We start from the raw sequence: 23,962 nt of genomic DNA, 5'->3' as shown, positions 1-23,962 counted from the left end.
CTCTATTTATGTACTTAATATAATGTTAGGTTGAGTGTATGATGTCATCAGGCATCTCATTTGCATATTTTACACATTTTTCAAACTTAAATATCTCCGGAACTAATGCAGATATTTGCAAACGGGAAACAGCGTTTTTGTCAGGGCAATTTTTTCTTGATTTATAAAGATTTTCATAACAATTTTTCTCTCCCTCTAAAATTGCGAAGGGATCTGCAAGGCTGTTGCCTAAGGAAATTTTTGAGGAGCCCTTTGGGCTCCTAACTTCAAAAGTTAGGAGCCCAAGCCACTTTTTTAGGAGCCCAGAATAAATTTGCCGTGGTCAATCCGGGGGGGGGGGGGGGGGGGTTGGTGAGACTGGGGAAGACAAGGGGGTTATGGAGTGAATTTGGAAATTTAGGGGAGGGGTCTAGAGGCAGAGATGTTCCATGAGACTCTAATATGGTCTATTTTATCAATCAAATTTTTGAAATAAAGAGTTCAGCAAAGTGATCAGGTCATAACTGAGAAAAAATACTATTTGTGGTCAAACAAATTCAATAATTTGTGTATCCATGCAAGTGCTGCAGCTTTTTTTTACAAAAATTTATATTGCCTCTTTCGTTTTTGAGTTAAGCAATTCTAAACAAATCATGAAATGCAAGCTGCAAATGAAAACAGATAAAAATGAAATAGGCATTTGGGGCGTGAAATGTGCTTTCCTTCCCCGGGCTTCAGGGACATAAGTATAAACAAAAGGTGCTTTCTTTAGGCAGCATTACCGCATTATATTGGCTGCTCCTTTGGAGAAAATATATTCTCGTATATTGGGCGGAGCCATGACAATTCGTTTGATAATTTAAAACCCTGGTATGCAAAAAGAATTGCAATGATGTTTTCTTTTTGCTGGCTTGTAGCTACTTGAATATTTCGACTTTTAAGTCATAAATATCCTTTCAGAAACTAGAGAAATTCATTCAGTACAGCTAAGTGAAGTTTTCCATAGTATCGGACCAAAAAAAAAGCCCAAGAATTTATCCTTATTCAATTGTAAACATAATGTCAGCAGCAGCATCACTCCAATTCCAAAAATATTTGTTATCAAAGTAATTATTTTGCCCGGGGGGGGGGGGGTACTTTAAGAATTTCTGGGTGGGCATGTGCCACTGGGACCCTGGAACCCTTAGCCTATACTAGAGCTGTAGTTCAGCTGAAGTTTGCTACCCTATACTAGAGTAACCAGTATTAAAACCACCAATTTTCGTCTGAATCCTGATTTTTTACAGTTAATAATATCCAGTAGTGTTTTATGATAGTCATCTATCGACGATGTTGAGGCTGAGTTACAAAAATTTAAACTTGCCGATTTCATTTTTTTATATTTTTGATTGACAATTCCTGGTTTCTTTAGTTTAGACAAAGTCTTCAACCAACTGGTCAGTTTTGTGAAAAATGATACCCTATTTTAGACCCAAATGCTCTGATTTATATACTCTATGCTAGAGTAAACTGCTTCAAAGCTATACCCTTCACAGCGGCACATACCTATATAGCCCATATACGGCAGTACCCCCCCCCCCCCCCCAACTCTCGCTCCGCCCGTGTTATTTTGCAACTGGAATCAGTAGGGCATCAACAGAGACACAATCCATTGGCATACATGACGAGCATGTATTCAATACTGAGCTTGCAATGCATTGTAGGGCGATTTTCAGATATGGCTGTTTTCGGTTGTTTTGTGAGCGGAGAGAGACTTCGATGAGGTGTTTTGGCCCATATTTCTCGTGTTAAAAACAAAACAGGACCAGAGTAACTGTTGTTTTCCGTTTAATTTATTGTGTGAATGATTTTTTGGCCGATTTTATGAGAAGATTGAAGTCATCGGACAGATTAGATGGGAATGAAAACCATGTTTAGGCGCCCACTCGGGCTCCTTGAACAAAACTTTAGTCGCCCGCACTCGTAACTTAGGCGCCTTAGGCGACCGGGCGCCCGTTAGGCAGCAGCCTTGATCTGTGGTAATTACTCCACTAGGCTGAAGCTTCTGTATATGCTTTCTTATATGATTATGCTTTTCTAAATTAAAGAAATATTTAGAATTTTTTTCTCCGTGTTCATACCACCACACTCGTGATGTAACTATTATACCCCCAACTTTTTTCTCATACATTTGTTCCATTTTTTCTTTCAAGACATTTAAAGTTGATAAGTTCTCTTGACTGGGATTGTTTAGAAAAACTAAAGAGGCTTCTTGGAGTTCTCTATTTAACTGCCACTCTTCTTCTTTTCTTTGCTTACTTTCACTCATCGAATATTGTCTGGAGTATTTCTTAACATCATATTTCACCCAATCCCAAACAGAGCGTGGGTCGCTAAGATCTTGCTTGCCTTCTTGAAGCCAAGAAGGAAGAAGGCAATCTTGGTCTTGATCTTGGTGTTTCAAGCAATCTGATTGATTCATTATCTCTGGCTAATTATTATTCATTCACTCCTACCGAATGAATAATCACTCCTACTGAGTGAATAAGGCATGATCCAAGAAAAAAACAAATGCCCAGCATAAACTCACGTTCGCCAGTGTTTATAAAATTAAAAGAAATACTGAGAATACAAGAAGATGCTGTACCAGAAAATACAAAGAGGGTTATGAAATTTGGCCTGAAAGTTAATGATTTATTATTTTTGTTAAAAAAAAAAACCTCTAAGTGGGCAAGTCAGTTTGGATGGGTAAATGGGTTAATGAATGGGGAATGTATCACTGTATTTCAGACCAAAGAGATTAAAGCTACCATGAGCAACCAATCCAATCGCTGCTTGCAACAACCCAGATGCAATCATGATACACTGTTTCGACAAGACGGTTTTGCACGTACTCTATTCACAGAAGAGTAGCACCTCAATTATGATCAATAAGTACTAGTTATGCAATGCTTTCCCATGGAAGATCCACAAGGGATTTATATTTTCTCAGCCTTTAGGCAAGTATGTATACCAAGAAAATACAAGTGACAAGTAAGTTTGATTTTGTCATCATCACAATCAATGCAGTGCATAATGGAAAGGTTGGTGGTAATACTGTCGAGTGTACAACATCCTCGGAGACCCATGGAGCTGTTAGTTGGAACAATGCAATATTTTAGGGCAAGAGATATTTTTGGCCGAAAGTTTACTTCAAGAGCAGACAAGCCCCTGGGTACTTATTCTTACTGAACCAGTACCAGAAGTGTTTGAATTCCGTCCCCCTGATTGGTCAGAAAAGTATTTTTCTGGCCAATCAGCAAGGAGGTCCAGCTAGGCAACTCTGTTGTCCTCTTACACAAAGTGATTTTCCTCATTGATTGCGGTAGTTGCTTTGGCCCGGGAAGATTCCAGCGAAGCCGAGGAAATCACAAGCTGTAACATGGGCGCAAGGGAACAATAGTCTTTAATCAATTTTCACAGTGGAATTATCAAAGGTATATCGTAAAGTTATATCGCTAATGTACACAATTTCTACACTGTTGTTGGTGGAGTGCAAAGCTAGTTGAGTGCACAAGTTATTATATTTCTCCTCTATCATTGAACGACTTGTTTAACTTCCTCAAAAATTTCTACGATGTGCGAATCTCTGTTGCATGGACCACACAACTACGCCAACTGGAAGTGGGAATGATTGGCCAGCTGCACTGTATGCACCTTCCTGCTTTTGTGCCAAACCAAAAATACTTTTTAATTACCAATATCGTGTAGGGCATAAATTCCAACAGGGCCTGAAAGAAATCTTGTATTTGTTTTCTGTGGAGTGGAGCAACGATTTATTATTGAGAAAAATGTGGTGAGAAGAGATGTTTTTTGGCAATTACTGATGGGTTATGGAAAGAGTTTAATCTTCCAACTGTTGCCTACAGAGTATTGAATTTCTTAAATTCCTAAAGCTTATGAATTCCTTATGAATTCCTAAAGCTTATGAATTCCCTCCTAATCTGTTAGTTGTTTTTCAGCTCTTATATCAATATTGTTGAAGACCAGGTGAAGTACCCCAGGTCACTGGAAATTTATAAGGCTGGTTATACAAGGCCCGGGTCAAATGCCGTACTTCATATGAGCCGCACCTAACAACAGTTTGGGTCGACTCAAACTTCACAAGCCTAATTGATTGAATTGGGTTCGGCTCATGTGAAGTATGGCATTTGACCCGTACGTAAGCCAGACAACTAATCAATGATCAATAACATCAATGATTAAATATTAATCAATGAGTATTTTGTGCAGCATAATTGCTCATTGATTCATTGGTTACTCATTGATGCCATTGATTATCCCCAGACAAAATTCTGCGATCTCCAGAGATTGGTGCTTGAAGCATTGTGAAAGGAATCAAGATACTTTACCATGTGCAATAGGAGAATTTGCAAAACTGAATAAACTTGACTCAAGAATGGTAAAAGTTTGGTTCAACAATGGAAGACAGCGAGGCCATGACAAGGAATCCTGCACATCATCGGCATCATCAGGAGGAAATGATGTTGTTGAGATTATTTAAATAGTCAATAAAGTTTGAAATCACAAAACTTGTTGCAATTTTTTTTTTTTTTTGGAGTTTACGCTATTCAAAGACCCCTGATAATTAATCAATGACTAAAGTTTGTGGAGCATTGATTACTTATCGAGTATTGGCAATACTCAATGAGTAATCAGCTGATGGCTCATTGATCACCAATTGATTAATCATTGCTGTCATCGATTAGCTATGTCTGGTAAAAGGAAAAGCAGATGGAGTGATAAAGATTTATTGGATGGAAAGAGGGAATCTGCTTTGCTGTATGAACTCCCAGAGTCATTGACCATGGATGAGAAATTCAGGGTCATGTTCTGGAAGAGGTTCTATCAAAAAATAATGTTGCTGTTTATTGTGATTCCTCGGGGGGAGTACTTCCGTAAATTTTGGATAGGTGTGTGCCGCGAAGGGTCTTATAGCCATATACATTTATTACATACCTTCAATAGGTCCACCATGAAAATTAATCGACGAGTATTGTTCCCTTGCGCCCACGTTACAGATTATGATTTCCTTGGCTTCATTGAATCTTTTTTTCTGAAACTCTGCATGAGAATCTTCCCGGGCCAAGCAACTACTGCGATCGATGAGGAAAACCAATTTAAAGAAGGCAACTGGACCTCCTCACTGATTGAAAATATTTTTCTGGCCAATCAGCGGGCCGGAATTCAAACACTTCTGGAACTGGTTCCGTAAGAATAAGAGCCCAGGGGCTTGTCCGCTCTTGAAGTAAACTTTCATCCTAAAGTATAGCTCACCCGAAAATATTGCTTTGTCCTGACTAGCGGCCCCTAGGTCTCCGAGGACTAGTGTACAACAGCTTTCTAGTATTCTGATTGGCTGTTTCATCTATGGCATGAAATAAAAATGTGACTCCTAGCACTTCTCCTAGTGTTTTCACATTTTGAACATATGTTACATGTATACACTGTAGTAGTAAGAATTAAGCACTTTGATCTTAAGTTGACTACTATACCTCAAGTTATCCTTATCTGGAACAGAATCAACCAATTCAGGAGAATCTACTCCTGTCTTCATGCTATCTGTGTCTGAAAAGTCCTCCTCACCTGGAATAATTACAAAAGATCTGGCTCATTCATATGCCTGTATGAGTAAATCCTTTAAAGATCTACCTTTCTTGGAAGAGATAATGAGCAATTCCTGATAAATTTCTTTAAGGGCTCCTTCTTTATAAGATTCCATTTCCTTATTTTCTTACTTTTTTCCGCAAAGAAAATTAACTACCTTGGATGCACCAAGTAGAAAGTTACATTTTCTTGTGGGATGCTTGCACCAGCTCCTGCAGGCCACAAGAACTTTTTTGCTTTCAGAAGTCAAAACCACGATGTCCGGACTGGACTGTAAAATGTCCAGACTGCACAAATTTCTTTGTGATAACATCTTGTAATTGAATGAATGAAAACAAAAACAGACGGTGACATGACAAGACCTGAATGAAAGCACTACAGGGATCAACAGACATTATAACATAGCACACGCTAGTCCTATCTAATTCCTATTGAGCCATCACGAATGAAATCTCTATGTGTGCACGGCTGTGCGTAAATAAGATGACGTGTGCAGTTTCAATTTAGCTGCAAAATTTCCGTCAAGTTTAGTGCAAGTTCCTTTTGTCTATTATTCTGAACAATCCAAACTCTACTTCAAACCTTTGACTTTTGCCAAGCTAAGATGCTTACTTAAGTATTTTGACTTTGTTTGTCTACATTTTCAACGAGTATTTTTGACTTTGTCTGTGTACATTTTCATTATAATTAATTCGAAGAAGCGATTTTTTCTTTGACAATTTTAAAAACCAGGTTAAGCATTTTCGCTCAACTGTTGCTCAACTGATTGTGGCATGTCAGGATCCTAATGACCTTTGTTTTTCTTCACCGTGCATTGTGAGAACTTTGTAGTCAATCGCAAATAAAACATGTTTTAGCGCCCAGGTTGTTGTCGCCATGTTATAAAAGAATTGGTTCATGCTTTTAGCTGTGTGTATATTGAGTTATGGATGCACTTAGGAAGTTTGGAGAGCACTCAAGAAGCTAGAGTTGCTCTCGGCTGTCGCCTCAAACTACTCTTATGCCTCTTTCGTGCTCTCCAAACTTCCCCCATACATCCATAACTCGATATAAGCACGCTAAGCATGAACCAATTCTTAAATTGTAAAGCCATACACAAATCACAACATAACCAGAATAAAAGGCACGCAATGCATGCAGAAGCGATGACGTTTAAAAATTGTTCCTAGAAGAGTGGAACATGAGCAGACAAACTGATTCTTAAACTTTCGGGTTAGAAATTTTAGGGGTTTACATTTAGGGTAGTCCATTGGTGGTTCATTCAAGTAGTTCATGTACCAGGTCCATCTTGTTAGTCCATGTGCTAGGGGTCAGCGAAATGTACCGACCCAAATAAAAAGCACTCCCCTGAAAAGTTCCTCTCTCTGAAATCAACACCTTATTATCTTTAAAGATATTTGGCAAAGCTAATTACCTCACCGGAAATTAATTTGTTGTTTTAACCATAAACTTGTCCAAGAGAAAATCATTTTCTCTTGACTTGTCATATCGTGTGTGCGACCTGCTTTTCTATCTAAAATTGTATGTTTCGAAGATATGTTATCATGAGTTTGCCCGTGAGCACAAATTTATCCGACACTGTACATGTATAAACCAAAATCCACCCCCAAATCTTTCTTTAAAAGCTGAAATTAAAAGCACTCCGCTGATCCTACAAACAGCAAAGGAAAGCCGCAAAGTACAAGTTTCTCTCTGAAATCGACACCTTATTATCTTTAAAGAAAATTAATTTGTTGTTAACTGTATACTTGTCATCAATGAACATTCGTATTGTCTTTACCCTAACAAAACGATTCTCGATTGTTTAATCACAACCACTCTTTCGTTGACAGAAAATATAAAACAGCACATTTCCAAAACTTCATAAAAAACTGAAAACTGCAAATGAATCATACCCTGACTTCATTATCACTACTGTAAACTGTATATTTCAGTGCTCTTACAATGCTCATTCAATTCACTTCAAGATTGGCAAAAGTACAACTGCGCTACCAATCTGTAAATTTTATGTAGACCCTTCAGCTATCGCGTGTGCGACTTGCTTGTCTATCTAAATTTGTATGTATGGATGATATGTTCTTATTACGAGTTTGCTAGTGAGCGCAAATTTATCCGACACTGTATAAACCAAAATCAACTCCCAAATCTTCGTTTAAAAGCTGAAATTAAAAGCACTCTGCTGATCCTACAAACAGCAAAGGAAAGCCGCAAAGAAAACCCGCAAAGGAATGTTACTCTCTCTGAAATCAACACCTTATTATCTTGAAAAATATTTGGCAACACTAATTACCTCACCGGAAATTTATTTGTAGTTTTAACAGTATACTTGTCATATCAATTAAAAGCAGTCTACTGATCCTACAAACACCAAAGGAAAGCCGTAAAGCCTTCACCTTTCGCCTGTACGACTTACTTGTTTATCTAATCTTGTATGTATGGAGGATATGTTCTTATCATAAGTTTGCCCGTGAACGCAAATTTATCTGATACTGTTTAAACCAAAATCCACCCCTACATCTTCTTTTAAAAGCTCCAATTAAAAGCACTCTGCTGAACCTACAAACAGCAAAGGAAAGTAGCAAAGGAACTCCCAGAGTGTATTTCGCTTCCACAGGGAATAACTAGTGAGACAATCTCAGATAGTGCCGAGCGCAATTGATAGCTCTGATACAGTAGTCCCATAAGTACTCACCCCTGCTCGGTTCACTTCCGGTTTGTGTCTACCTTGGTAGTCTGCTACGGCTTTTCCCCTTTGCAGTGTGTATGTTTCAAGGTTGTATTTTCATTCAAGGTCCAAATATTACGCACAAATTAATTACTACTGGTGCTTTAAGTTGATTTTCGTTCATTTTAAATTCAACAATACGCTGAAGCAGCAAATGTGACAATTTAGCTCTTCACGCCAACTTTGTAACTTGATACTTTTGTTTTCCTCGCAAAGCCATGTAATATGAAACCCCTGTTTTCTCCAAAACATACGGAAGATGTCCTTGTTTTTTGGAGATAAATGAAAGAAAGTTAAATATCTGATGTAGTGATGAAGAAACGGAACAGAGACGATGTTTTACTAAAAATGCAAATTTTTACCGATGAACAAGAACTAATTTAATTATCAGATAGTCATGAAATACCACTTTCTTTTTCTGTTGCCACCTTTGTTGTTAACAATAAAACAATTCAAAATTAACACACAATGATATTGATGGCTGAGAAGCTTTTCAACGAAAAGTATTGAAGATAAACAGCGCTACTTGGCAGATATGAATGAGTCTCCTCAAAGACTGATTAAATTAATTTGAACTTTCATTAGGTGCCACGGCGTCTGCAGCAATATTTGAACATTTTCCTGGTTTCTTTTGTTACAAATTTACAATTTGCGGAGTATTAAAGCCACTAACTTGAGAACTTTTTGGTCTCTCTTACAGACACAATTAAGGCAAGAAATAAACAAGTCGCTAAGGAGAAGCAATAAATTTGAACCCTGACAAGCACACTATTGTAGATTGAAAACAGCAGATGATATTTGTTGAACCGACCTGTTTGTAATTCTAAAAGCTACGCAGCCACAGTAACGTTTCACTTTTGCAATAAAAAGGGACAATTGGCCCTACCTGAAAAATAACTGCCGTCCTTGGTCACATGACACGATATATAAAATACTGCGTGTAAAGATAGTGTATAACACTAACAATGCTAGAACGCATGCGTCTTACATGTTGAGCTCTACCATAAGGAAAACCACTCAACATTTGTGCGTGATTCCGTATGCAATGTATCCTTCACCTAATATAGAAGCCACGAACCCTAACTAATCTACGCATGCGTTTAGGACAAATTAGTTTTGTTCTAAGGAGAATGGTACCACAAGGAGAGCAAGGGGTTACCTGAAACAAATATATAGCTTTGCGATGTTCAAAGTTAAGCGACGGCGATGGAATGTGTTTTACGTAGAGTACACATATACCTTTCCCACCCTACTCCCACTACTTCCTTGCCTCTAGACTAATTAATTAATTGAAATTAACTAATTAAACAAACATTAAAGTTTACACCTTAGCGCCATAGGGCCATAGCGCCATAGCGCCATAGCGCCTTAGTTCCTTAGCGGCAGGCAACCCCCATAACCATCCCAATAGTGCACTCTGCACTAAAAAGTACGCGACATAAGCACACAGACATAAGCGCGACAAACTATGCGAAATCACTATCCAAAGGAATGCGTGCATGCCAGCATAAAGCGATGACGTCACACAATACGTCATCACTTAAAAAAAATGTCATCAAAGTGGCCTCTGACACACTTCTTGGGATTCTCATGTCTGCACCTGGCTGACAAAAAAGAAATTGTTGTGTCAACATGGCTATGGCTGCACAGCACAAGTTGAAAAATTTCTTCTTGAGTTAATTTGTCAAATTGTGAAACCCTAAAATATGTTCACTGTGTTGTAAACAATCACAAATGAGATCTCCAGACAACAGCAACCACAGAAAACGAATAAATCCATCAGTGACAAACCAAAATCTGTTCTCTGTCTTGTATACAGGAATTAACATAATGGGTGTCCTAGGTTATTTGAATGGCAGTGATGGAGGTTTGGGTGATTTTTAACGTGTAAAAGACAAGGAGGATGGACCATTATTTTGATCAATCAGATGTCAACATGTTTGTTGTTTCTTCCACTTTTGCTACACAACAATTGACAAGCAAGCCACCAAAACAAAACAATTTGCTCATTTGTCAAGCTGTTTCCAATTTAGGCACTCTTGGACTCTGGGACATCCATACACACATTAATTTTTGCAGTCTGCTTCATTTCTGACATTGATCACAATCCCACTATCTATAAATTCAGAACCAAGTGATAAAAGTTACTGCTACAAAATGCATGAAAATAATTATAAACCAACAAAATGCCAAAGGCCTTATGTGTGTCTGTTAAGTTATTTTGTTCACAAATTCTCAACTTGTTGCTTAGCATATGACCAAAATCTGCCTATTACCAGTGGTAAACTTGTTCTTCATGAACAAAAACCTCTCCAAATATGACTATCACAGGGTTCAGTTTTTATGGCTTACACTTAAAAACTTACACATCATTAAGAAACTTTCCGACACATGTTGTGTAACTGAAGCCATATATGCAGTAAGTACCAGTAATGTGACAATTTGTTCTCTGCCGGCACCAGGGGTTTTCTAAGAAGCTGGGACCTGGGTACCAGCACCTGTGTACTCTTAGCACAGTACCTGCCTTTGCTCAAGTAGGCAAATACATGTACAAGAAAAAGCCAGACTAACTGAAACATCTTTCCACTGCTCTCCCACTCTACCAACTGAGTCTAACCAGGAACCGAATCTTCGGGTTAAAGTCCTTTTCTACAAAAAGTAATATTTGTGTCCAAATCACAGAAGAGTTTTTCAAGCAAAGTCAGCTTAATGAATTTTTAATCGCATTCACCTCAGTAAGGAAAGTAGTTATGAGGATCCTCTCTTATAAGCTGTTACGTAACATTTGCACATGACATTTCACATGACCAAAAACCACAGGTTTTAAAAATGGCTGTGAGTAACACGCATAAAAAAATTCATGCTCAAGACAGCCTTGAAATTTCTTGGCTGTTGTTTCAAAGGAGTCAAAAGGCAAGTTATTGATACTTTACAATCCACCTTTCAACATAAGGAGCTTGCAGATATAAATAAAGTGCACATTTTGCAGAGTCATTGAGCCGCAAAGACCTTTGAAAACACAAGCTGAAGCAACTCCAGAATACCTGGCCACTTATTCAGCAGGGTTAGGATCTCCATTGCGGTTTGTTTAGGTAACTAGAAACAGTCACCATGGGTTGATTTTACTAATAAACAGCCAATTTTTTTGTTAGATCCACTGTGAAAAAAAACAAAACAAAAAAAAACAGGACTCTTACGCCATGTTCAGTCAGCTCGTAAACATTAAAACTAGCTTGTCAAACTATGGTAGTCAAATTGAGGGCTGACAGATTAACAGGTTAACACTTCTGTGTAGCATATGGGTCTCCATACATGTACATCTGCATGTCTGCTCATCCCAGAAGTTTGAAACACTACAAATCATGCTGATTTACAATAGAATCAATGCAACCTAACCTGGATCACAGATCTGATCACCAAGTGTGATTGCAATGTACATTGAGAAGGGTCTCTTCAACTCACACACAGGGAAAGATGGTTCAGTTTTCGCTTTCCAAACCTTGACCCCCGCAATGCTTGGCAAATGAGCCACAACTTACAAGAGGGTTTTTTTCTTGGGCAAGAAATGTTCTTGAACTTTGCTGCCTGGATTGATTGTATCTGCACTGGAAATTTCAGAGCACATTTTGTTTCTTTAAAATGTGTTGATGACTTACAGGTTTATCAAGGCCTTATGATGCCTCTCAACCACAATTGCATGTAAGTTACAGTACTTTAAAACAACACTTAAAAAGGTATCACATCTCTTTTCTGTTCAATGGTATTTCATTTGGCAATCAATCCATTTCAAGTGTTGTGTTTCATGTCACCATAACCGATATACACAAACTGTTTCCCAGATTTCTGCTCTATATGTTATTCTTCTGACTTTAAAGAAAGACAGCTAAAATTCTGAGGGATTTGATTTTGACTTCGTACACTAATAATGAACGGTCTGTCTGTTTGCTCTTCAACAAATAAACTTCTAAAGACACTCCCAGGAAAAAGACGAGTGTTTTATTTGCATATATGTAATATCTTGAAAATGAAGCAAACCTCAGCGGAAAAAAACGGGACATTGCTCAACACACCTAAAGAAAACTACATGCAAAGTGTTTTCAACAAAGTTCACTTTTGACCAAAAATACCTCACACCTTTTTTCCACCGAGCTTCTTACATGTAGATTGAGAACTTCATACTTTCCTTTTGGAACCATTTGTTTTGTTTGTTCAAGTCATTCAGTTTGGAGAAATGCTTGTTGGTACTGGAATTAACTGATGGCTTACAGTATGTCCCCTTGAGGAAGTTCACTCCAGGATGGCTGACCTGATAAGATTGCACAGAAACGCGGGCTAGTTTTTGACTACAGCAAGGTGGGTTACCCTACCCACAGTGTGTGAAATCAAGTTCACACTATGATATGTCATGAATTCTTATCCAAATGTCTCTTTGTACTTTGACAAAGAACCACTACATAACTCGTAATCAATGCATACATATCAAAGACAAAATTATATACGTAATAAGAAGCCATTAGTCGGGAGCTCCTGACATAATTTAATCAATCACCTTTTGTGTTCATGAGTTTTGCTCAAAGACCACTTTGATTCTCTCTTTTTTGATTAATGCATAGCTGTACCACAACTAACTATTTACTGGCAGTCATCTTTTTGTTTCCTATCATCTGAAGCTTTGATCATTTGAGAATTTGTCTACTAAATAAAACTTAATAAATTATTGCAATTTCAAACTTAAATATGCTAGCCCCAAGAATGCATTTTCTTGTGCCCTAAAATATAGTCAGTGTTCTGATTCAAGAGGAAAAGGCCATGACTCACAAAGGAGTAATTCAATGTCTTTCGCGTACATGTACCTATACTCAGAAAATGACATTTTCACCAAGTACAAATATTACCCTGAAGAATTTTAAAAGTTAATGCACCTTGATGGACTCAAGCACAAGCATCCTGCAAGTAGTTGTGAGAAGTTACAGGTTTGTGGATAGAAAAAGAATTTATTGTGTGTGCAATATTTTTGGACTGTAATGTACGTTTATCAGTATCAACGTGAATAAACTTCTGACCTTGATCTCCAAATGTCAGCTCATAGTACAAGTTATTTGCCTTCCTATAAGATTCTGGCCAATTGTAACCTTTTCCCACTGGTCTGTATGGTTCTTGTTTTATTCCTTCATCTTTAGCAGATAAACTTGTTCCATAGACATAGTACAATCGCTTTACTTTACCATCCTTCTTTGGTCCTTTGAACACATAGTGGAATTTAAAACTGTCCTCTGGCCGAACTTCAGCATCTATATTCAGACAAAATAGATGTTGAGGTAGTCTTACAAAATGCATCTTTCGAGAACAGGCAAAATACCATCATTAGGCTCATCAAATAAAAATTCAGAAAAGGTCAAATGTACTGTTTGACATACACTCAGTCACTGTAACCGATTTATTTACCTTCACTGAAGTCATCAAGGCGGGGGTGATAGAAGTATCCAGTTTTCACTTTTGTGTTTTCTTGTTCTCTTTTTTCATCTGGGAGTCGATAACGCACCGTACCATGTCCCAGATCTATCAAGGCTGGGGAATCTAACATCAGTTGCTGTCAGATTATTTCAGAATAAATTTGTTAGTGATTTAATACACTGAGAGACAACAAAGGAAGCAAAAGATTATGAAACAACAGCATGATTTAGACATAAACACATACACAGTTGTTGGCCTAGATGTACATGTAACTTGTACACCATTTACTACAACTAGTGCAACTGCTACTACTACCACTTCTACTTCTGCTAGTGCTTCCACTAGTACTTCTATTTCTACTAATACATGTATGAATACTGTTACTACTAAAATACTGCTGCTGATGCTTATGGCAAATTTCAAAGTGTCTGTTATTTGAATACATGTAGTTCCTCAAACATTTTCCAAAGAAACTTCACCACGAGTGACCAAATCGACTGTAAAATCTACTAGCCAGTAGACTATTGGACAGCACTGTGTAAATTACAAGCTGACTGAGGTCAGAAACTGAGAAACAGTGGAGTCCACAAGATTTACTGGGAATAATTGCAAATTCAGAGAAAAGATCTTTCACTCACTCATATTCTTTGGAGAAGTTACTGCCAGGGAGAGGATACATGTAGGTCATAGGCCCCATTCAATGTTATTCTTATGGGTGCTCTTTTTATCTTTCATATATTGCTTCAGTAAGATTATTACTTGAGCTTATTTTCATACTGAGATGCTTTTCACAAGCCTGCTTATTCATTTAGTACAAAACAATATGAGAAAGGAAAAGGAAAATTAATTATCTTTGTTCACACCATCATTATTTCAATAGCTCCTGCTAAACGTAGTTCTGTGTTCCTATTACGTTAGAGATGTACAGTGTACAGCATCAGCACACACTTTCTTACATAATGGTTAAAGGGTATTTTACAAAGACTGACTAAACTGGTTAGTTGTAGTCCTCTGAGATCTCCTGAGCATGTACATGTATGATACAAACCTCAGTTACTGTAAATTAGATTTTTGGAAAATAGAAAGCTTGGATAACAAATCAGTCAGTGTAAATTACAGACTGTGAACTGTAAACCAGGGGTAAAATGGAAGACTAAGGGTATAATGCAGACTGCAGATACCAGACTTTTAACATATACATGTATAAAAAGGATGTTAAATGGTGGCAGAAAGAAATTAATTTTATGTTCAAGTGGGAAGAACAATATCTCACGAGAGAGCACAGCAACACAAACAAATTATTGAGATACTGCTCTTGCCACGACAACGTAAAATTCATATCTTTGAACTACTGTGTAATGTTCTTTTTCATTCTATGGACGACCTGGAATAAAGATACGTCATGGAGATTTGCAAATACTGGGTTTCTATAAATATTGGCTCAATAAGTACACTATAACATAGTAGGTGCAATCAAGCAAAATAATTCTGAACTAGTTTTTAGTGCTCAAATTTGCAGAGAATCCATAGCCACATTTTCGTAGATAGTGCTTGATACTTTGGATAAAAGCTGTAATGAACAAGGGCAAAGCACAAAGTGTCCTAGTCACATTTTGAGAAATTTCCTGAAAACCTTTTACAGCCATTTTCGTGGTTTTGGGTTTTCTCAGTCATACCTGTTTCAAAAACACAATAATTGTAACAATGATGTAATGATTTTTATGTCATTGTCATTCAACAAAACAAATCTGCCAGCAGGTGCCATTATTCCAAACAACACACCAATAATAAAGTGTATTATCGTTTGTCTCACGATGTAGTCACTTGAGACGTAGATCATGACGTTTCGACTGCTTACTGCTAGTCTTCTTCAGGCGAAGATCGACTGATTGCACAGTGTTATTTATATCACAAAGGTCGGCTGTGATTGGTGCATTTCGATCCTCCTATTGTTCCACTGTTCAGGCAAGTAGCTGTTTCCTCAGTGGTCTGCTGTTGTACCATTCTCCTGTTGTTGTGTTTTTTGATCATGGGCATCCATGCTTCAGGAATTTCAAATCCACTATCCCTGTTGATGTTATTAGGGTGAAGTCTTATGTGAATAGCTTCCTTGACCCTATATGTGTACCAGTGAGGATCTCGATCTCAGTGTTTAAAATGAAGACAGTGAACTGCAAACTGCAGAACAGGGGTAAAAGGCAAACTGATTGTCATTTGTACAATACAGACAGCAGATATTGCAATTTCTAACTCTGGGGTGAAAAAAGTTTTCTTGTTGTTTGTTGTTGTTGCACCCTAGGGATAAAATGCAGACTGTAGACTTTCTAAGCATATATCATGTTGCCTCCAAAATCAAGGTGCTAACCGTTAACACTCTAATCTGGGTGTTACTCAGGCTAATCGGAGTGAAAGTCTGTGCTCTGGTTAATCTGAATAGCGCTCTGGTTAGCCTGACTATAAGTTAGGTTAGCCTGACTGTTTATGATTAGCTTTTGATAATGACAGTGGAACCATGATTCAGTGAAAAAGTCTGAAGTCTTCATTTTATCCTCAGTCTGCGTGTTACCCCCAGTCTGAAGTCCACAGTCTGGATTTGACACTGACTGGATAACGAATATGATACCTGACATTTTAGTGTGCAGTATTAAATCTTCCAGATGCTCACGGCTAGAATTTAGAATACCGAGCCACTCATTTGCATCTGATGGAATTTGAAAGCTTCCTTTTGTTTCTATGTTTCGTTTTTAGAAGCGTTGACCGATATGCACCAGCAAAAGTAAATCCCCACCCCCCCCCCCCAACCCGAGAAAGACAGGGACATTAGCAGAACAAAAACTGACTCTCAAAACTGTTCCGGTATGCAGGGTCTTGAGTGAGAATTGCTTCTTCGGCATCCTATCCGGGGAATTTCTCTGCTGGAGGCTTGGAGTCTAGAACTGTGTGTTGCAAAGAGACTGGAGCCAACCAAAATGGTGGAGAGAAACGTGAGTAACTAACTTGTTGCGTTTTAATCCTTATCCTTAGTTCTTGCTTGCCATCCCTCTCCTTATTTCTATCCAAAAATTTTACTTGTGAAAGTTTCGTTCTATTTTGATTGCATACAAATGACCTGATTTTTTTTTCCCTTGGTTGACCATGCATTAACACAAAACTGATGATTCAAAATATCCTGTTCTATTGACCCTAGATGTGCCAGGGGCCGATCAGATTGGCCCATTTATATAATGAGCAATTTGAATAGAAATAGCAAGCAATAGAAACTGCTGTACTGTTGAACTATTTGTTATCTTTGCCAAGCCTTCGTGTTTGAAGTCGTGAAGCAGACAGTCGCCTGAGTTTGAGCGTCTCCATTTGCAAAGAAGACCAAAATATGGCGGCCACTTTGTTATGTAGTTCTTTTCCCGAAATGTTACATGCCCTCAGAACAAAACAAGATAAGAAAATCTTGGAAATGGAATCTACAGGACCTAAACATCTATTGATAACTGATTAATTTCCTTCGGCATGTTGGTAAAAGATAAAATCTACTATTAATTGCGCTGCATTGTGGAGTGACTACAATACATCCATGGATCTTGAGCGCGGCAATTGAGACTCAACTGACACTAAATATTTTGCTTCCCATTGTTTATTTTGGATTATGGAACAAGATTAACCTTCGCTTTTCAAGAGTTTGTCTGTTCTGGATGGCTAGGATGGAAACATAAAGGTAGAATTCAACATTTATTTCATGTGTGTTTTCAGAGTAGCATGAAGTGTGAGAAAATAATTTGCTCTGGCAATTGCCGGCCACCCCTGTCTAAAAAGCTGGCGTATCTAAGGTTAACTACTCCAGGCCCTTGCTGAGTTCAGCAAAAGCCATAAGGTCTTTCCTGTTGGTGGAATTCTCGAAATACATATTGGAACCTCAGCATATACAGTGTGGGGCCCAGTTCTTGGCCACTTTTTGTTCAGCGTTTATTTTTCGCGTCACAAATGAATCTGAATAAAAAGCAATTGTTTCCAAAGGTAGCTTGATTCCTTGTCTTCCGTTCTGCCGAGTTTTTCTGTGAGCACATCGAGGTGACGCGAAGGTAGGTGAATTTGGTTTCCCCGAAAACGTGTTTGTTTACGGCTACTCGAATTACATGGTTTAATTCAAGTTTATATTTTGTCCGTCTAGAAAGCCCAAATGAGCCAATTCTTGGCATAAAGAACATAGAGTGATAAAGCTATCTGTTAAATATAAACTTTTCCTGGCATGTTTAGTTCTTTGACCTAAATTCACTCCTCAATATTTCCTTAGTACTTTTGCGTATTTGCCTATTCTCGGCCACCCTGCTCGCCTTCAACACTAAAAGCGCTCATAGTTTTGTGTGGAGTATTCGTGTCAAGTCAGTTGCAAAAATAAAGCTGTAATGGGGTGGCATGCTGAAAACTATGAACTCTGACTTAACCCCGTTTTAAATACCCAACTCTTTTTAGCCTCGCTTGACTGCACTTAAGAGAAAAACTAGGTGTGCAAAAAACGTCCTTTTCTAACATGAAACAAAGCTCTTTAAGGATAATTTGTGATCAAAATATCAAAACACAAGCCTTATAATTGATTTAACAACAAAAAATGGTAATAAAGCGTTGTTCATTCTGAGGAATCGCACGCACTCTTTTGTGGCCGAGAACTGGGCCCGCTGGCCAATAACTGGGCCCACGAACGAAGCCTCCATTTTCGTTATTACTCGGGAGAAAACAGCGTTGAGCAGTCGATAGCTCTACATGTGTAAACTGAATGCTGAAGCTAGTTATGCGTGAAATTTTAACTCCTTACGGCTATTCCAAGGTGAGAAATACAAGTTTACGTTTTTTGTGGTCGAGAACTGGGCCCCATACTGTACCTCCACTGCTAGACGGGGACAAGCAAGGACATTGGAATGAAAATATTTCCCTGGGGTGGGGACATTGGCTCATTTTTTCAAGTTCATTTGTCCCCGCCTTTTCCCGGGTTGCGTGGAGGGGGTGGGGAGATTTTCTTTGACTGGTGCAGTGTGATAATAAGTGGCCCGATATTTGCTCCATGCTCAATTCAGTCATCATTTGTATTTTGACTACCCCTTACAGGCACGGAAAAATTCTGCAACACTCGGAAAAATTCTGCAACACTCGCAAAAATTTCACCACGATACTTCACACCAAAATGTCTACCGCGTTACGCTTAAATTTTTGTCACTTACTCCATTTGCCTTTGTTAGAGCTTCAGCCCGAGGACTTATTAAAACGGAACCTCGTCTGTTGGCAGAGGCGGCCGATCCCATGAGGAATACCCGTAATTTGTTGTACTTTTATAGAACTTCATGCAACTATATAGCTTCTTGTTTTCGTCAAACCTTCTTCGCTCGAACGCTCTAGGAATGCCTCGTTGTTGTTAGCTTCGCCAGGATTTTCAATAGCCATGACGCCATCTTGTTTAGCTGTTTACTTGGATACCGTGGCACTTTGGCCTCGATTCCATGTATGACGCACCATATACGCGCCGTTGTTCCGAAAACGGTCCCGAAAACGAGGAGTGCAATCTCGTTCCCAGAGTCTTCGTTCCCCTTGACCAGCAGTCGGAAAACGAGAGCTCTGTGAGCAACTATTTCAGGCATGCGCCATAGATGCAGACTGCGCAGTGAAACCGGATGGGCAGAATCACCAGAATTCGGTTATTTCAAAACGGTTGCTCCCAGAGCTCTCGTTTTCCGACCGCTGGTCAAGGGGAACGAAGACTCTGGGAACGAGATTGCGAGGAGTGCGGAGAGCGGAGTGCGGAGTGTGGAGTGCAGAATGTAAAAAAAAAAAATAGTAATAATAGATAAATCAAAAATCAAAAATAAGAAATAAAATAAAATTTTAACGGGAATTGATAGAATAATTAAATTCATAAATATACTAAACATAGAAATTTAAGAAATATTAATAAAAAAGTTCCACGCCGCCCGAAATGAACCGTTCATATTCAAAATGGTATATTCAACTCACGATTTTCATAGTTAGCAGTTTACGTTTAGGAAAAAACTAAAGAACAGTCCAGTTTTTACCGTGTCTAGAAAATGTGACAAATCGGGACTCGAACTTAAAGTGCACCTAACCCCAAAAAATTTTTTTCGCTAGAACGAATCTACTTATTATTTGAAATAGTTCTGCGAAAAAATTTTTGAATTCCGTTAAATCCTCGATTTTCTGTGCCACGACGAAATCTCGAAAATAGCTCCAAAACACCGCCATTTTGTTTCACGACCGAGTTTGAGGAGAATGGGTCCAGCGGCTCTTGTGACGTCTACCCAGGAAGGTTGGATATCTCATTTCCTCTCATTTCCTTCAGGATGGTGCAATACACATTCGAAAACTGCGCAGAAACGCCTTCCAGAGGTGCTATCGGCTGTTGCAGCAATATTCCAGATTTAAAGAAAGATATACTGTACAATTTACTGACGATGATCGGCTAATGGTGCAATAAAGACGTAAACGATGGTTGATTTTGTCGAACCGAAACAAGCGAACTGAATCTGTGAGAACCATTGAAGAACTGTCACTAGAATTTGTTCCGCAGACTTTCGAACGCTATTTTCATAAATGTTCTGCTTAAAGCTAACCAGCAATTTGTAGAAATACTACCTACAACCTATATCTTCCAATCCCGCAGTATTTATAACATAACCGGCAAAGTTGTGTGATCCGGTCATGATCAAGAAGCGTTATACTGATATGTAAATAGATCGCAACTGTACGCCGCTAACCAACACTTATTTCTCTTTCGATTTAGATGAAAGTCGAAGATTAATCCTCTAGAATTACATGATAACAAAATTGTTAGACTCACAGAGTTTTTCGAAGGTTTGGAAATCAGCAGTGCGACAAAGATTCTGTGCAATAGCGTCGAAAATATGACCGCGTAACATTATCTGCGGACCGCTTAGGGAACACATCCTTTTCGCTTATCCGACGAATTTCACTGCAAACTTTGAGAACAATTTACATTGGTTATTTGGAGTTACGACTTAAAACGTGTGACAATGTGAAATCGGTAATTATTGCATAAAACGTACAACAGTTTTTAAAGACATGTTTCGGCATGCTTATGCCATCTTCAGTTTAATAGAGTGACTAATGATACGTGACACAAGTTATATACTACAAAATATGAATAAATTATTTACAATATGCATTACAAAACAGTGGAAACGGAAATTACAGAGTTAAAAAGGTGTTGAAGTGATGTAACTGTTTGTTAAGGTCAGGTTTGTTCTTACTAATATAAAAGGCTTCTTTAATTTTATCAATTTACTTGTGCGGGATGTAATTCCTGTTATATTGGTGAAACCAGTCGCCATTTTTCTACCAGGATTAAAGAACATACAGTTAGCGATAAAAACTCGCATATTTTTAAACATCTTTCTCAATTTTCTTCATGCAGGGGCATGTACACACCTTCTTGTTTTCGCATCTTAGACTCAGCGAATAGCTCTATTGATCTTAAACTTAAAGAAGCCTTTTATATTAGTAAGAACAAACCTGACCTTAACAAACAGTTACATCACTTCAACACCTTTTTAACTCTGTAATTTCCGTTTCCACTGTTTTGTAATGCATATTGTAAATAATTTATTCATATTTTGTAGTATATAACTTGTGTCACGTATCATTAGTCACTCTATTAAACTGAAGATGGCATAAGCATGCCGAAACATGTCTTTAAAAACTGTTGTACGTTTTATGCAATATTTATCATTATTGCTAGTATTACGACCAAATCGGTAATTGTATGAAATGTTTCCTTCCACCTTGCTTCCCACAGCTTCAAAAATACAGGTCCAAACAATACGATTTTCAATCGATCGAAGTCAATGTTTTGCAGTTCATCAAGTCTCGAAAACTGCAACACGTACGTCGCTCTTATAAACATGAAGCATTCAACTGAAAGTAAAACACAAACTGGATTTAACAGAACCTTGACAAAATACATTCTCGGTAAGGACAAATGTAAACGGGCTATAAACACGCGTGGGAATCTTATGTTTAGTTGACGAAATTACCATCCAAAGCAGTCCTTGAGTTTTCTTTCCTGCTTTTCGTTTGCCTGCTCCTCCACTTCGTATCTAGCTTTCCATTCCTAATATACAGGCAGCTCGTCCGCAAAGACGTCTTCCCCATCGTCGCTTGAAATATTGTAAATTGCTCTAAAAGTTCTAAGCAGTGAGTTCACAGTTGTCGAACGTGCTCGATCGAAGTTTATTTCGGAGCCTTCCGAATCGAAACTTAACTCTGACTCCAGTGACGAAAAAGAAATGATTCTGAGACAAAACTTGGACGTTTTAGTCCCAAAATACATCGGAACGATTAGTTTTGCGTTCTATTTTCTCGAGCAAATATAGAGAGTTGACTGAGGCGCTATTGTGTTTGGTTCCTGGGTAGACGTCATCAGGTACCGCCGCCCCAGACTCCCTAAAACGCGGTCGTGAAACACTTAATCGCGACTTTGAAAGGGCATAGAAAATCGAAGATTCAACCAAATTCAAAAATTTCTTCGCCCAAATGCTTCAAATAAAGCCTAGATTTGTTTTCGCGAAAAAAAAAATTTTGGGGTTAGGTGCACTTTAATATAATTAACCTAATGCACCTTCGGTTGCCTTGGGCGAAAGCCGTGTTGCCTTGAAACAAATATGGTTTCCTTTCCAAAAATAAACTGTGAACCCTTGAACCATTCAATAAGTTGTCAACTCCGCCTCCTAAAGTTCTCGCATTTTGATTGAAGCTCAAACCAAAACCTTGAAAAATTTTCAGCACTGAAAAATAGTAAGATGAAAGCAAGATATAGACTGACAAATAAAGAAACAAATAAATAAACAGGTCAAGTTGCACTTTCAGATAACAAATAATAAAAATACTATTTTCCTAGAAAAGACATTTAAGACCATTTAAGGGGGTCTCATACATAAATTTTTTTTTTTGCAAAACAACCCTGTGGAACAGTTTTGGTACCACGTTAAAGGACTTTGCACTCTGACTTCAAAAATGAGCTTTTCCAGGTCACGTGCCACGATAGTTAATGAATAATTAGCTCCTAAGTGTTAAAAAGTGGTGTTCATTATAAACACGATAATGTAATAATGTTGGTTCGAGAAGTATGGAATTAAGGTCATCCTGTCCATAAGCAAGTTGTCCAGGAGACAAACCTTAGAAAACAGTGTTTTAAGGGTGTTTTTCTCGTGAAATGTTGAAAAAGTATACTAATATTAACTAATATTAACTATATTAACTAAATAACGGGGAAAAATTTCATAAATTGCAAATTTTGGAGGTTTAAGACCTAGATAATATTGTCCTTCGCCAATGTTGAAAATTTGACAACATTCGGTTAGAACCCGGTGGAGATATCGTGTGCGAGATATTGATGATCCGTCTATTTGGTCATTTTGAGAAATAAGGCTTTAAAGGTTTACTTCGGTCTGCGAGAGCCCAAATTAGCCCTGTGAACTAGCGGAGGGGGAGGTTAGGGGCAGGGGGAGGGGTATATTTAAAGGTTTTACAGAAATGTTTCACTAAACACCCGAATATACGCCAGTCATAGAAATGTTAACCAAGTATAAGGAGCGTATATGATGGTAGAAGAAACAATGTTCAGGACCATGATGCAAAATTCTCATAACTACACATCTTTAAAGCGTTTGTGTAAAGTATCATTAAAATGAACTGAATTGAATCTATTTAGCGAGTACTTTTAGACTGTAAACAATGGTTGCTATGGGTGTTGCTATGTTGAAATATAGCTAGAAGTGTTCAGATTTCTTAATTTAAAAGTAAATTCAGGAGTAATTAGAGGAAAATCGTTTCAAAATACGATTTACAAATGGACAGGGATGTTGAATCTTCATGTTCCGAAAAAAAGGTTTTTTGGAGAAAAATTTATATCTGAGAGTATAAGACCCCCTTAACTGCATAACGGTTAAGGCGGCTCAAAATAGAAATATTTCCGTGAGAAGCCTGGGCTCTGACGCGTACTTCAGCGCGAGCAATCACGCGATTACCCGAGGGGTCGCGAGATTTCGTGAGATAGCAAAACTCACAACAAACATGGCGGCGCGAGGCTTACTTCGTAAAACTTTGTTTCCACCAAGTTCAGTGAGCTGTTTGCGATATCGCCTATTTTTACCTTCGAAAACATCT

The 23,962-nt window shown here is 38.2% G+C and overlaps 2 protein-coding genes across 2 annotated transcripts in view; both read right to left on the bottom strand.

Moving 5' to 3' along the window:
• Window positions 1–19,746, bottom strand: part of LOC145467725 (uncharacterized) — a 34,774-nt gene extending 15,028 nt beyond the window's left edge. Inside the window, exons 1-4 of the mRNA XM_081451325.1 lie at window positions 18,991–19,746; window positions 13,775–13,919; window positions 13,393–13,620; window positions 5,493–5,583 (exon numbers count right to left, since the gene is read on the bottom strand). Coding sequence (XP_081307451.1) covers window positions 5,493–5,583; window positions 13,393–13,620; window positions 13,775–13,919; window positions 18,991–19,071 — 545 coding nt within the window. The 5' untranslated portion in view covers window positions 19,072–19,746. The remainder of the gene's footprint in view (window positions 1–5,492; window positions 5,584–13,392; window positions 13,621–13,774; window positions 13,920–18,990) is intronic.
• LOC145467730 (uncharacterized) overlaps window positions 1–23,962 on the bottom strand; it is a 256,990-nt gene that overhangs the window by 10,366 nt on the left and 222,662 nt on the right. The window lies entirely within an intron of this gene.

The sequence above is a fragment of the Orbicella franksi genome, chromosome 14, assembly GCF_964199315.1.
Source record: "Orbicella franksi chromosome 14, jaOrbFran1.1, whole genome shotgun sequence".
In the NCBI taxonomy this organism is placed as follows: Eukaryota; Metazoa; Cnidaria; class Anthozoa; order Scleractinia; family Merulinidae; genus Orbicella; species Orbicella franksi.
Note: the sequence above shows the minus strand (reverse complement) of the source record. Positions and strands in the feature narration are given on the sequence as shown.